General features: G+C 43.0%; 1 protein-coding gene across 3 annotated transcripts in view; it reads right to left on the bottom strand.

Annotated features, from left to right (window-relative positions):
- Positions 1-1084: 1084 nt before the first annotated feature.
- Positions 1085-15278, bottom strand: part of LOC115771982 (rho GTPase-activating protein 100F) — a 41793-nt gene continuing 27599 nt past the window's right edge. For 2 of the 3 annotated variants that reach the window (XM_030717902.1, XM_030717903.1), the window contains 8 exons: positions 8971-9244; positions 7803-8896; positions 6619-7741; positions 6475-6554; positions 6108-6402; positions 5480-5733; positions 3733-3868; positions 1085-3675 (listed from right to left, as the gene is read on the bottom strand). In XM_030717902.1, the coding sequence (XP_030573762.1) occupies positions 2027-3675; positions 3733-3868; positions 5480-5733; positions 6108-6402; positions 6475-6554; positions 6619-7741; positions 7803-8896; positions 8971-9244 (4905 nt within the window). In that variant the 3' untranslated portion in view covers positions 1085-2026. Of the gene's footprint in view, positions 3676-3732; positions 3869-5479; positions 5738-6107; positions 6403-6474; positions 6555-6618; positions 7742-7802; positions 8897-8970; positions 9245-15278 lie in introns of all 3 variants that reach the window. The other variant, XR_004019004.1, reaches the window with a different exon arrangement.

Raw genomic sequence — 15278 nt, 5'->3', positions numbered from 1 at the left:
ATGCGAATTAGAATCTGAATTGAAATTGTATAGTATATCCTGTTAATTACTGTTCTTTTTCTTGTTCTTGTTCTTGTTGTTGCTGCCAGAAAGTTGTACTTTGATGAAGACGAATGATTATGCTGGTGTTTTGTTAGGTAACTAACTTAAATTTGTCTACCTGTTACATATATAATATAGACTTATCTGTTTTGCTATATAATGTACTTTTTTATATGCATTTTCCGTTTTTGTATTCGGTGTCTCTAATTTGTTGGTATTTATATATTTATTGCTTACTAGGCTCCCTGGCTTCCTAAATAAAATAATATTTCACTTTGTTGCACTACATTTTGTTAGCAAAAGCTTCACTTAAGTTACTATGCCTAACACTAGAAACTAAACTAACTCTGTAGAACTGACAAACATTGACCGACTAACTGACTAGTTGATTAAGTTCATGACCTCAACGACTGACACATAAGCACAAGAGTTTTAAAGTACGTTGTGGGTATTTACAGTTTGATAGGATTTGTTATAGTATAATAAGTTTATTATAGTTTCGAGTTAGTTATGCATACCTATATTAAAGTATACATATTTACATATGTATATAGACTCGTTTATAAAAAGCTGTTGCTAAAGTATTCAAACAAAATGGCTGTAAAGTTTGTAGACTTTCCTTTTGTTATAGTCGCAAAGCGTGTTTTAGTTTTGTCACTGTATATGTATGTATATATATATATATATATATATATATAGATTTATGTATATATTTTTCTTTGTTTTACTTGTATATTTATGTTTAAGAATATTTAATACCGTATTCTTGTATATTAGTGTGTATATCAGACTTTGTTTCATACAAAAAACTAAGCACATCGATTTGTCAATAAATTCATGTATTCGTGTATGTAGTATGTGTGTAAGTTTTTGTGTGAGTGAATGCGATCTGAACGAACAAATATGAAAACGTAAGCATCCATAGAAAACCTTTTGATCGTACTCAACATAACCTATGCGGAAGTACACATTTGGTGTGGTTAATGTATGTGTATGTAGTACTCGGTACATATATAAATGCATATTCATATAAATAATTTTGTATATACATATGTATATGGATGCATGTTTTGTAAGCATGTATATATGTATAAGAGGTTTAGAGAAACATTTTAGGCAAATATATTGCTCGAAATTTTGTCCAATATTTGATGAAATATTATCATCTAATAGTTAAGAGTTTTGGTCGCCTTAAAATAAGCTAACATATGCATAGAAGTTATTAGGAGGGATTTAAGGGAGAAAATCGATTATTCGACTATACAAACATTAATGTTTTTTTGCTTCAAGTTGCTGCGAAAATATTTTTGTATGTTTTCAGCAAATCTATACGTCTTGATAGTTTATATATGAGTATGTAAACAAAAAGAAAAGTTAAATGCGCGTTCAACCTTTTATTTACCTAGATATTAGGTTTATTTTTATGTTTTAATTTCTTATGTTGTATACGTTGCGTTTTCTTTAAATCGGGTTTAGCTTTTGTTTCGAATACTGTTTGTAAAGGTTATGCCGTAGATTTCAAAATGGCTGCCAACGAATATATTAGTATAAATGCTGCTAAGGCAAAGCTTTTAGCATGACACACACACATGCACACTCACAAACACACACACACGCGAACACTTAAAGCTTGGCAGCCATTTTGTTATGTTTTGTTTTGTATGCGTATTTATTTAAACCGGATTTCCTGCTGTCTCAGTGGATTGCCATTATAATTTGATGTGATCTTAAAAATTCGTTAATCTTTACTTGTTCTTTAAATTGTTCGATTTTGGTATAGCTTTTAAATATTGTTTATCGATATATATTCATATTTTTGCATATTTAGTTTTGTAAATTTGTAAACTGTAAATACTCCAAAAGAACACTTTCAGCGTTTCATATCGTTATAGATATCGCTATCGCCTTTAAACCAAGTCTCCCTATACTGCGCGGACAGCTACCTGCCCCCACTCACACCTGCCCAGCGTACGCCGCGGGCCACTCACTTGAGATCATCGTATTCATCGCTGCCATTCTTTGAGTCGCCAGACGACTGAAAAGCCGCCACCATTGCGGTACGCTGATGGCTCTTATCCGCGATCGTTGCATGCTTATCATCGGCAACGTGATGGCTGTTATGGCCATTGTTACCCCCATTGCTGCTGGGCTTCTCATCGAAGGCATCGAGGAAGGGATTGGTGGCCGCGTACTGAGCGCGATAGGTGCCCAGCGTATGATAGTTGTTGCCACCATTGGCAAAGGGACGCGAGCTGCTGCTGGCGCCTGTGCTGCTGCTCGTATAAAAATCATAGCTATTAGTGGAGCCAGTCATCGAGCTAACCCCACTGCTGCTGGCTGTGCCACTGCCAGAATGATAAGAAGAGCTGGCGCTGGCACCAAACAGAGTGGCGCCCGCGCTGCTGCCGTTGGCAGCCCCATTCTTTGGCAGTGTGCCATACAAGTTCATGGTACTGTGGTTGCTGCTACCATTGGCGTTGCCATTGGTGCTGGCAAAGGGGCTGTTGCTAGAGTGGGCACCATGACCATTGCCATTGCCGTTGCCCAAGGCGCTGCTACCGAATAGTGCACTACCAAAACTTCTGTGCTCTGAGCCGGAAGTCGCTTTATTGCTACTGCTGCTGGCTAAGTTTCTAGATTCGTTCGTGTAGGTTGTTGTGGTGTTGGCAACTGTGGTGCTGGCAACTGTTGTGCCGCCTATGTAAGTCTTTGTCTCCGTTTCCGAGGAAGACGACGAGGCAAGGCTGTCAAACAGCCGCCTGCCGCTCGACACCAGGGAAGAGGAGTTACTTACCGCGCCTGCCGACTTGCCATCTTTGGCAAGCCTCGACGGTGACGACAATTTGTTGTTGCTGGTTGGATTTTTGCTGGTGTCCGCTGAACTGGGCGATGATGTCGAAGTCGTATACTTGCTGATCGCACCCGTGGTGGCACTGGGCTTGGCCAAACAGCTGGTGCTGGAGCTGGGCGTGACCAGCTGGTAGGTGCCCTTTGGCAGACCATCGCTGCCGCCAGGTGGTGAGGGCGATTCCGGCGATTTGATCGGTGTAAATTGCACTCGTGGCTCGCGCTTTAAGTATTTAGACATTAGCTGACTGGTGGTCATCGCCTGAGACTGGGCCAGCAACGCATTGGTAGAGGCCGACGACTTGTATGAGACCAAATCGTCAGAGTCATCGGAGGAGGTTGTTGGCGCCGATGTTGCAGTGGATCCAGCACTCAGCACAGTTGCCTGGGAGGAACTAGAGCTTGAGGTGGCACTCGATTTATTGCGCATGGCCTTGTATTCATCGTTGGTGCTGAGAGTGGCGCTGCTGGCAGTGAAGGATTTGCCGGGCGTGTAACTGCTCATGTAGCTGCTCTTCTTACTATCCAAAGTGCTGCTGTTATATTTAGATGTATACGAGTCATCGCCGGCCAGGTTCTTGGATTGCGATTTGTGCGGTTCGTAGAAGTCAACTCCTTTGCGGATTGTCGAGCTTGTATTGGCCTCCGGGGGCGTAGTTTCTTCTATGGGAGCGTCCTTTTGCAAAGGTGGCTTTTTCTGTACAACCGAGTACGGGCTCGGCGTGTCAACAATTTTCACTTGCTTGATGGAAGCGGGCGAAGCACCGCGCTTGATAGTATCAGTGCCTGAATGGGTGCAATGGGATTAGATTATTTCATATGCTCAGGCCTGGCCTTACTTACTCTTGCCCGAACCCGAGCCCGACCCCGAGCCGGAGCCCGTCGAGGCTGAGCTACTGCCTGGGGAGGGTGTGCCTGGAAGTGGCAGTGGCGATTGGTCGGGAATTGCCGAGACCGCTGAGCCCGCCAATTGAAAGGGCTGAAAGATATCACAAAATGGAAACAAACACAATACGAGGCAATGGTTATTGCATAGGCATAACATGGCATTTAATATTGGGAGTGGACGAACGCCCCACAGTGTGTATGCTTTGGGGCTGTATCTGGGGTCTGGGTGCAATGTGTTTAACAAAATTTTGAATTTTTGATATCATGTGTTGTGGATAGTGCGTGTGTGCGCGTGGCAAACATACAATAGACATACACTTTAATTAGGAATTGATGAATTCACAAAGGATTTGCAACCAGATTGCGGCCAATTGATAAACCAATCGTATTTTAACTTTTAGATGAGATGTTTTGATTGATGGATTAAAATAAAAGCGAGTGGATTGTGAGGCATGCAAACAGGGTGCCTTGGAAAGTGTGCAATTAACAGAGCAAGATTCAAGTGCAGATACAATAAGGTTGACAAAACTGAAAGTGTTCAGAACTCTCAATCCTGCTTATCATAGTTTTTTGTATGCATCCTGCACATTTCATAACAAAATGTTTGGGAAACATATCGCACTCAAGCAGTTTATAATTAAATAAACCTAAATAGTTTCATTATTAATTTGCTACTGCGTACTCTTCTGTGCTCATGGATATTTGTAGGTTGGCATTTGGATTTAACTACATCATTGAAAGTTTGAGTTTTACGGGGAGTCATTATCTATTCAGAAGGATATAGTACAGGCGATGATTGATGAACTTTGTACAATGGATTTGTATATGAAGCAATTTATATGTTGTGTCGGCGAATGTAAACATAAGTACAATTGTTATGAATTTACATATTGCATTGGTATTATAGTAGACATGTATGTTCGTTATGTTACATTTTTACCAGTAGTGGGCCAATCATGCTTAACACGCCGTTAACATTTATCACATCGCTCAAATCATCATCATTATTAGCATTGTTATAATCGTTATCATTATTGTTAAGAGTTGTACAAATATCACAATTACAACGTCGATCAAAATTTGACGGCAAATCAAGAGTTACTTTTACAATTACTTTGTTTCAAGAAGCGCAAATCAAATCAACAACACAGAATGCTTTATGTAGATATATAGATTATATAATTGTTCAGTTATTACTCAAGTTTTTTAAATATATCGTTGAAATCAATTACGCGATAACAAACGGTCAACAGGAAGAGTTAGAAGAGCAAGAAAGAGCTGTTGAAAGTGTAGCATGTATGTGTGTGTGACTGTGTATTTATAAGTAGGTGTAGCCCAGTATGTTTTTTTAGTGTAATTAGAAAATAGAAAGAGATATACTCTAGTCGTACATACTTTAAGCAATCGGACAAACTATGGAATGTTGAGGTACAGGAAGTAAAAAAACTTTCTAATAAGGAGCCCATTTGAACAAAAAAAACACATTTGATTGTTAGTATTAGTGTTGTATTAAATGTGTGTTAATACTTATTGTGTATTTGGAGAATTTTGTTGTTAGTTTTAAGAACTAGTTGCTTCGTTTATTCATTAAGAACTCTCTTTGTTGTTAAGACTCTTTGGTTGTTGTTATTGATATGTTTGTTAGTTGTATTTGTTGTTATCGTTGTTGTTGTTGTTTTTGTTGTTGTAACTGTTTGTTTACCTGTTGCACCGCTTGTTGCAAGGCTCGATGCGATTGAGCTAACTGACCCACTACTGATTGATACAGATGACTGTTGGCTGTGGCTGAGAGCTGATGATGGCCTTGGGAGAGTATGTTGGTTACCGAAGTGGACGAGCGCAGTAGGTTGCCCGCCGCCATGAGCTGCTGCTGCTGCTGCAGTAGTATTTGCTGTCTGTCCACTGGCAACGCACTGACTTTGCTTCCACGCTGCCCTGTTGACTCGCCGCGCCGACCTGTCTACATAGGACTCTGTATTAATCAATATTAATGTGAACGATCATTTTGTGGCTTGGGATTGGGGCTGATCATGTGTATGTGTATGTGTGTACGCTTGTGTGGTGTGCGTGACGGTCAAAATGTGAACGTTTTCTGTGCCGCCATTAGGAAAGAGACTCGAATAAGGAACAAAATGGGGCTGTTGCTGCTTCTGCACATTCAAAGCGGAAAGAAACTCTTGCAAGTGTTTATTGTGCCACTAGTAAAAACACGCGCCTGTATGTGTATCTGTGTGTGTGTGTGTGGGAGTATGTGTGTGTCTGTCTTGTTGGTGGATACTAGGTACTGGACATTAGTGTGGATTGCATTATTGACACAGTGATTACGTTACCTGAAGCAACACCCGCCATATTGCTCATGCTGCTGGCAGCGGCCATGCCGCCCATGTGCTGAGCCAGCTGCTGATGCTGCGTCTGCTGCGTTTGCGGCTGAGGCCAGATCTGCAGCAGATACTTGAGTACCGCAATCGGCTGAGCATGATCAATATCAGCGCCAGGCTGCGCACTGGCCGAGTGCAGCATCAGCGGAGGACCCATCACAGTGGCCAGCGCCTGAGCAGACATTTTATTGCGCTCCGCATTTGACACAACCAGCGAAAGATGGTCAAGCAGGAATACCAAGGTGGCCTTTAATTAAAGTTAATGGAATTGTTAGATAATTCTCCATTAAAAATAACCAAAGTTATAAGTTAAACTTACCCTATTCGCTCTGGGCAAACAGTCGAGTATGCTAAGCATCAGTTTCGCGTTGCCCTCAGGATCATCTGGCAGACAGACAGCTGGGGATTGACATGCACTCAAATTAGGCAAAGGATTGACATATTTAAACCTTAGCAGCCTTACCCAAGGCATCCACTGTCATCTGGAAGAGACAGCGTGTAAACAATGGCTCCGGCAGCTCCCTGAGGTAATCCTTGAGCACGCCGGTAATAACATTAATATCAGGAACGTGTTCCGGGCTCAATTCCACAGCGCGGCTATTGCGCTCGAAAGCCTCGCGCAGCAGGCGCTTCTTCGTTGCCGATCCGCACAGGCGATACAGCCCGATTATATCGAGGCCTCGCCGCTCCACCTCCTCAACGCAACGTCGCAGCACAATTGGCACTGGCGCACAGCCGGGCGCGTTCTTTGACTCCCTGTTGACCACCGTCTCCAGATCGGCGCCGAAAAGTGTCGGATAACCGGCACGCAAACTGGGCAGCCCGCGACGCTTGTACAGTGCGAGGGGATCTGTGTGCCGCATGCGTATGTAGACAGTGCCGCGAGGCTCCACTTTAAGCGCCAGCTGATGCAGTGGCGATTGCCGCAGCACCGCCGACAACGATATGGCGCCGCGATAGCACAGCTTGTGCCTGTGCTGTGGATCCCAGGAATAGACGAGCACGTCCAGCTGCTTGTTGCCCACCAGATCTAGTTCAAAGGACTCGTCCCAGTCGAACTGCAAATCTCCCGAACGCACCACTGTGCGCGCCTTATGCACACGATCACACTCGATTACGCAGTAAAGATCTCTAGTCTGTGGGAGTGGTGCTCCACCAGGTGCATGCTGTGCACCCTGTTCTGGTACTGAGCGCAATCCGCGACCGGCCAGCAGATGTATCCAGAGCATGCCCGAGACGCCGCCAATGTCCACAATGGGCTTGTCCAGCTTGTACTTGGCAAACTCTGCCGGATTAATGTCGATCTGGCGATGAGCACGCGGCAATGTTGCACTCGGCGTGGGCGCGGGACTCTGATGACCGGCTGTACTCATAATACTGCCACTAGGACTGGCTGGACCAGCAGAAAGTTCCAGCAGCTGACGCATGCGTCGTATACTGGGCGAGCGTATGGAACCAGCACCGCCTATATGCTGCGAGGACATGGAACGCACAGGCAGTGCAGAGATTGGTCGGGTGAGGCCCAGATTACGATCCAGCGTGCCAGCACCGAGTATGCCCGTTCTGCTGGAGTAAATGCTCTCGGTCTGGAAAAATAAAGAACACGATTATTATAGGGGTTTCAAGCCTTAAATGCCATTAACATACATTCCGCAGGGCATCATGAATGTTTTCCGCACTGCACGAGAAGCGATGCGAGCGTGGCTGGGCGAACATATCCCTAGTCATACGCATTTGCTCCGCAATCGCGGAACTACTGGGCGCGCGCCGTAGCCACGCACGGTACTCGTCCGCCGTAAAGATAGAGGGACCGGGGCTAGCAGTAATACGTTGGCGCAGATCACGACCACGCCGCGCATCATACTCGGGCGCCGAAATATTGCCATCGTTCTCATCCAGAATGCGATCTCCTATGCGCGCACGTATGCCCTGTAACCTAACGCCCGGTCGCTCCCTCGGCAGTGAGTTAAATTTATTGAGATCTGCGGTGCCAGCCAACATAGCAGCTGCCGCTGCAGCTGCTCCACTTCCCACGCCTCCTGCGCCGCGTGGCATACTGCCTATGGCGGGTCGGTTATAGTAATAGTAACTAGGACGAGGCCCAATGGTTGCTTCGGTATCGCTGGAGTAGTCCAGATTGGGCCGCGAACGACGGGTCAGTGACTGCGGACCCGCTGCCGGCGGCCCATACTTTGGAACTCCACCGCGTTGCTGCTCATAACGCCCATAGCGACCCAGAGTGCCTCCAACGCCCACGGGCATTGGGGCGCCTGTTCCGGGTTTCAAGCTGGAACGCAGCAGGGAGTGGCGGCCTAAAGAGTTGGAGTAATCCGCGTATTCGACTCGCGGCAAATGCTGATCTGAACCAGAGCGCGGAAAACGTGCATGTTGCTGAGCTAAGCCCACATTTCCTGTGCCCGTGGACATGCGTCGCGAGGGACCTAGCGGTTGGCCAGGTGCGCCTGGGTAGAATGCGTGCACCTTTTCGGCCAGGCTTTCCAGTGTACCAGCGTTCTGGTAGTAAGCGTGTGAAGGCGCAAAGGCATGCCCCTTGGTGGGCTGCTCCGTAATGACCGAGGATGGTGGCGGCGGTGCTTTGTAGCCCCAGTTCGGGGGCTCGCCCATGGCGTTAACACCAGTCCGTGTATTGTAGTACATGTCTAGCTGCTCTGACTGCGGGCTATAGTTGTTAAGGCCCAGACCCAATCTGGAGCGTGACTCGGTCATCTCGCGACCATCGCCTAAAAGCGAACAAATGAGAAAGAGAGAAGGAACACCGATTAGCATTTTAAACACGGCGCTCACTTTAAACTACCTGTACGTCTTTCACGTGATGAACGCGGGCGCGGCATTCGATCCGTTTCGTCCAGGTCCTCGTCTCTGAGATCACGCTTGATAACCACCACCGGCGGCGGCTTCTGTTCTGGTCGCGACAGTGTTGGCGGACCCGGTGAACCAGCTCCACGGTTTCCACGCCTCTGCCGTATGGCCAGCACCAGACGCCGAGGAATTGACATGATGATGACGACATCATCGAGCGACATATGTGTGACATCAACCAAATTGACGGCCAGGATTTCGTCGCCCACCTGCATAACAGAATTTGTGGCACGAAACCAATCGGCTAAATTAGAATCCTAAATAATTCCTCTATATTAATGTATTTATGTATGAGCATTTCATATACAGAGCAATAAATAAAGAGAAATAAAGCTCAATTTGTTTCACTTAAGGCAGATATAAACCACAAGACTGGATAAAATGTACCATTTTGTTTTACATTTACCTGTCGAGCTTTAAGGCCTACATAAAAAAAATGTCGATATCTGTTTTTATACCCTGAACCCATTAAAAATGGGTATAAGGGTATATTGTATTTGTGCGAAAGCCAAATGTATGTAACAGGCAGCAGGAAGCAACTCCGACCCCATAAAGTATATATATTCTTGATCAGCATAAATAGCTGAGTCGATCTAGCCACGTCCGTCTGTCTGTCCGTCCGTCCGTCCGTCCGTATGTATGAACGCAAGTATCTCAGAACCTATAACAGCTAGAGACTTGAAATTTTAGATGTAGATGCTCCTAGCTCCCGCGCAGACCGAGTTTGTTTCCGATAATCGATAACTTACTCCGTTTTGGTAAATAATAAGAACTAGTGTCACCAAACATATATTCGTACCTAGACATGACATATAGCTTCTGAAATAGAATATATATATGATATAGGATTTTTCTTCATGGTTTTCCCTCTAGATTAATCTGGCATTAAAATCTCGACACCGATATTTTAGTCGAAATTCATGTCCAAATCTTACCCCAAGATTCGTATATAGACATGGGTCAAAATTTACCATCCCCATAACTCGGTCAAATCTCATCCGATTTTCACAAAGTTTGGCTTTTTCTTTATGGTTTTCCCTTTAGATTAAGCTGGCATTCAAATCTCGACACCGATTTCTAGTCGCAATTCATGTCCAAATCTTACCCCATGTCGTATATAGACATGGGTCAAAATTTACCATCCCCATAACTCGGCCAAATCTCATCCGATTTTCACGAAGTTTGGCTTTTTCTTCATGGTTTTCCCTCTACATTAATGTGGCATTTTAACCTCGACACCGATTTTTTAGTCGAAATTCATGTCAAAATCTTACCCCAAGATTCGTATACAGACATGGGTAAAAAATTACCACCCCCATAACTCGGTCAAATCTCATCCGATTTTCACAAAGTTTGGCTTTTTCTTCATGGTTTTCCCTCTACATTAATGTGGCATTTTAATCTCGACACCGATTTTTTAGTCGAAATTCATGTCCAAATCTTAGCCCAAAATTCGTACCTAGACATGAGTAAAAAATTACCACCCCCATAACTCGGTCAAATCTCATCCGATTTTCACGAAGTTTGGCTTTTACTTCATGGTTTTCCGTCTAGATTAATGTGGCGTTCAAATCTCGACACCGATTTTTTGGTCGAAATTCATGTCCAAATCTTACCCCAAGATTCGTATATAGACATGGGCCAAAATTTACCACCCCCATAACTCGGCCAAATCTCATCCGATTTTCACGAAGTTTGGCTTTTCCTTCATGGTTTTCCGTGTAGATTAATGTGGCATTCAAATCTCGACACCGATTTTTTGGTCGAAATTCATGTCCAAATCTTACCCAAAGATTCGTATATAGACATGGGTCAACATTTACCACCCCCATATCTCGGCCATATCTCATCCGATTTTCACAAAGTTTGGCTTTTTCTTCATGGTTTTCCGTCTAGATTAATGTGGCATTCAAATCTCGACACCGATTTTTTGGTCGAAATTCATGTCCAAATCTTATCCCAAGATTCGTATATAGACATGGGTCAACATTTACCACCCCCATATCTCGGCCATATTAAAATTACCACCCCCATAACTCGGTCAATTCTCATCCGATTTTCACTAAGTTTGGCTTTTTCTTCATGGTTTTCCGTGTAGATTAATGTGGCGTTCAAATCTCGACACCGATTTTTTGGTCGAAATTCATGTCCAAATCTTACCCCAAGATTCGTATATAGACATGGGCCAAAATTTACCACCCCCATAACTGGGCCAAATCTCATCCGTTTTTCACGAAGTTTGGCTTTTTCTTCATGGTTTTCCGTCTAGATTAATGTGGCGTTCAAATTTCGACACCGATTTTTTGGTCGAAATTCATATCCAAATCTTACCCCAAGGTTCGTATATAGACATGGGCCAAAATTTGCCACCCCCATAACTCGGCCAAATCTCATCCGATTTTCACGAAGTTTGGCTTTTTCTTCACGGTTTTCCCTCTACATTAATGTGGCATTTTAATCTCGACACCGATTTTTTGGTCGAAATTCATGTCCAAATCTTACCCCAAGATTCGTATACAGACATGGGTAAAAAATTACCACCCCCATAACTCGGTCAAATCTCATCCGATTTTCACGAAGTTTGGCTTTTTCTTCATGGTTTTCCCTCTAGATTAATGTGGCATTCAAATCTCGACACCGATTTTTTGGTCGAAATTCATGTCCAAATCTTACCCCAAGATTCGTATATAGACATGGGTCAACATTTACCACCCCCATATCTCGGCCATATCTCATCCGATTTTCACAAAGTTTGGCTTTTTCTTCATTGTTTTGCCTCTAGATTAATCTGGCATTCAAATCTGAACAGCGATTTTTTAGTCGAAATTAATGTCCAAATCTTACCCCAAGATTCGTACCTAGACATGGGTAAAAAATTACCACCCCCATAACTCGGTCAAATCTCATCCGATTTTCACAAAGTTTGGCTTTTTCTTCATGGTTTTCCCTCTACATTAATGTGGCGTTCAAATCTCGACACCGATTTTTTGGTCGAAATTCATGTCCAAATCTTACCCCAAGATTCGTATATAGACATGGGCCAAAATTTACCACCCCCATAACTCGGCCAAATCTCATCCGTTTTTCACGAAGTTTGGCTTTTTCTTCATGGTTTTCCTTCTAGATTAATGTGGCATTCAAATCTTGACACTGATTTTTTGGTCGAAATTCATGTCCAAATCTTACCCCAAGACTCGTTTATAGACATGGGCCAAAATTTACCACCCCCATAACTCGGTCAAATCTCATCCGATTTTCACGAAGTTTGGCTTTTTCTTCATTGTTTTGCCTCTAGATTAATCTGGCATTCAAATCTGAACAGCGATTTGTAAGTCGAAATTCATGTCCAAATCCAAATCCCCAAGATTCGTACCTAGACATGGGTAAAAATTACCACCCTCATAACTCGGTCAAATCTCATCCGATTTTCACAAAGTTTGGCTTTTTCTTCATGGTTTTCCCTCTACATTAATGTGGCATTTTAATCTCGACACCGATTTTTTGGTCGAAATTCATGTCCAAATCTTACCCCAAGATTCGTATACAGGCATGGGTCAAAAATTACCACCCCCATAACTCGGTCAATTCTCATCCGGTTTTCACGAAGTTTGGCTTTTTCTTCATGGTTTTCCGTCTAGATTAATGTGGCGTTCAAATCTCGACACCGATTTTTTGGTCGAAATTCATGTCCAAATCGTACCCCAAGATTCGTATATAGACATGGGCCAAAATTTACCACCCCCATAACTCGGCCAAATCTCATCCGTTTTTCACGAAGTTTGGCTTTTTCTTCATTGTTTTCCCTCTAGATTAATCTGGCATTCAAATCTGAACAGCGATTTTTTAGTCGAAATTCATGTCCAAATCTTACCCCAAGATTCGTACCTAGACATGGGTAAAAATTTACCACCCCCATAACTCGGCCAAATCTCATCCGTTTTTCACAAAGTTTGGCTTTTTCTTCATGGTTTTCCGTCTAGATTAATGTGGCGTTCAAATCTCGACACCGATTTTTTGGTCGAAATTCATGTCCAAATCTTACCCCAAGATTCGTATATAGACATTTACCACCCCCATAACTCGGCCAAATCTCATCCGATTTTCACGAAGTTTGGCTTTTTCTTCATGGTTTTCCGTCTAGATTAATGTGGCATTCAAATCTCGACACCGATTTTTTGGTCGAAATTCATGTCCAAATCTTACCCCAAGATTCGTATATAGACATGGGTCAACATTTACCACCCCCATATCTCGGCCATATCTCATCCGATTTTCACGAAGTTTGGCTTTTTCTTCACGGTTTTCCCTCTACATTAATGTGGCATTTTAATCTCGACACCGATTTTTTGGTCGAAATTCATGTCCAAATCTTACCCCAAGATTCGTATATAGACATGGGCCAAAATTTACCACCCCCATAACTCGGCCAAATCTCATCCGTTTTTCACGAAGTTTGGCTTTTTCTTCATTGTTTTCCCTCTAGATTAATCTGGCATTCAAATCTGAACAGCGATTTTTTAGTCGAAATTCATGTCCAAATCTTACCCCAAGATTCGTACCTAGACATGGGTAAAAAATTACCACCCCCATAACTTGGTCAAATCTCATCAGATTTTCACAAAGTTTGGCTTTTTCTTCATGGTTTTCCCTCTACATTAATGTGGCATTTTAATCTCGACACCGATTTTTTAGTCGAAATTCATGTCCAAATCTTACCTCAAGATTCGTACCTAGACATGAGTAAAAAATTACCGCCCCCATAACTCGGTCAATTCTCATCCGATTTTCACGAAGTTTGGCTTTTTCTTCATTGTTTTCCTCTAGATTAATCTGGCATTCAAATCTGAACAGCGATTTTTTAGTCGAAATTCATGTCCAAATCTTACCCCAAGATTCGTACCTAGACATGGGTAAAAAATTACCACCCCCATAACTCGGTCAAATCTTATCCGATTTTCACAAAGTTTGGCTTTTTCTTCATGGTTCTCCCTCTACATTAATGTGGCATTTTAATCTCGACACCGATTTTTTGGTCGAAATTCATGGCCAAATCTTACCCCAAGATTCGTATACAGACATGGGTCAACATTTACCACCCCCATATCTCGGCCATATCTCATCCGATTTTTACAAAGTTTGGCTTTTTCTTCATGGTTTTCCCTCTACATTAATGTGGCATTTTAATCTCGACACCGATTTTTTGGTCGAAAATTCATGTCCAAATCTTACCCCAAGATTCGTATACAGACATGGGTAAAAAATTACCACCCCCATAACTCGGTGAAATCTCATCCGATTTTCACGAAGTTTGGCTTTTTCTTCATGGTTTTCCGTCTAGATTAATGTGGCATTCAAATCTCGACACCGATTTTTTGGTCGAAATTCATGTCCAAATCTTACCCCAAGATTCGTATATAGACATGGGTCAACATTTACCACCCCATATCGCGGCCATATCTCATCCGATTTTCACAAAGTTTGGCTTTTTCTTCATGGTTTTCCCTCTACATTAATGTGGCATTCAAATCTCGACAGCGATTTTTTGGTCGAAATTCATGTCCAAGTCTTACCCCAAGATTCGTATATAGACATGGGTCAAAAATTACCACCCCCATAACTCGGTCAATTCTCATCCGATTTTCACGAAGTTTGGCTTTTTCTTCATGGTTTTCCGTCTAGATTAATGTGGCGTTCAAATCTCGACACCGATTTTTTGGTCGAAATTCATGTCCAAATCTTACCCCAAGATTCGTATATAGACATGGGCCAAAATTTACCACCCCCATAACTCAGCCAAATCTCATCCGTTTTTCACGAAGTTTGGCTTTTTCTTCATGGTTTTCCGTCTAGATTAATGTGGCGTTCAAATCTCGACACCGATTTTTTGGTCGAAATTCATGTCCAAATCTTACCCCAAGATTCGTATATAGACATGTGCCAAAATTTACCACCCCCATAACTCGGTCAAATCTCATCCGATTTTCACGAAGTTTGGCTTTTTCTTCATGGTTTTCCGTCTAGATGAATGTGGCATTCAAATCTCGACACCGATTTTTTGGTCGAAATTCATGTCCAAATCTTACCCCAAGATTCGTAACATTTACCACCCCCATATCTCGGCCATATCTCATCCGATTTTCACAAAGTTTGGCTTTTTCTTCATGGTTTTCCCTCTACATTAATGTGGCATTTTAATCTCGACACCGATTTTTTGGTCGAAATTCATGTCCAAATCTTACCCCA

Source organism: Drosophila novamexicana, unplaced genomic scaffold (assembly GCF_003285875.2).
Source record: "Drosophila novamexicana strain 15010-1031.04,08,12 unplaced genomic scaffold, DnovRS2.1 tig00000108-arrow-pilon, whole genome shotgun sequence".
Taxonomy (NCBI): domain Eukaryota; kingdom Metazoa; phylum Arthropoda; class Insecta; order Diptera; family Drosophilidae; genus Drosophila; species Drosophila novamexicana.
The sequence above is the reverse complement of the archived record's forward strand: the minus strand, read 5'-3'. Positions and strand labels throughout refer to the sequence as shown.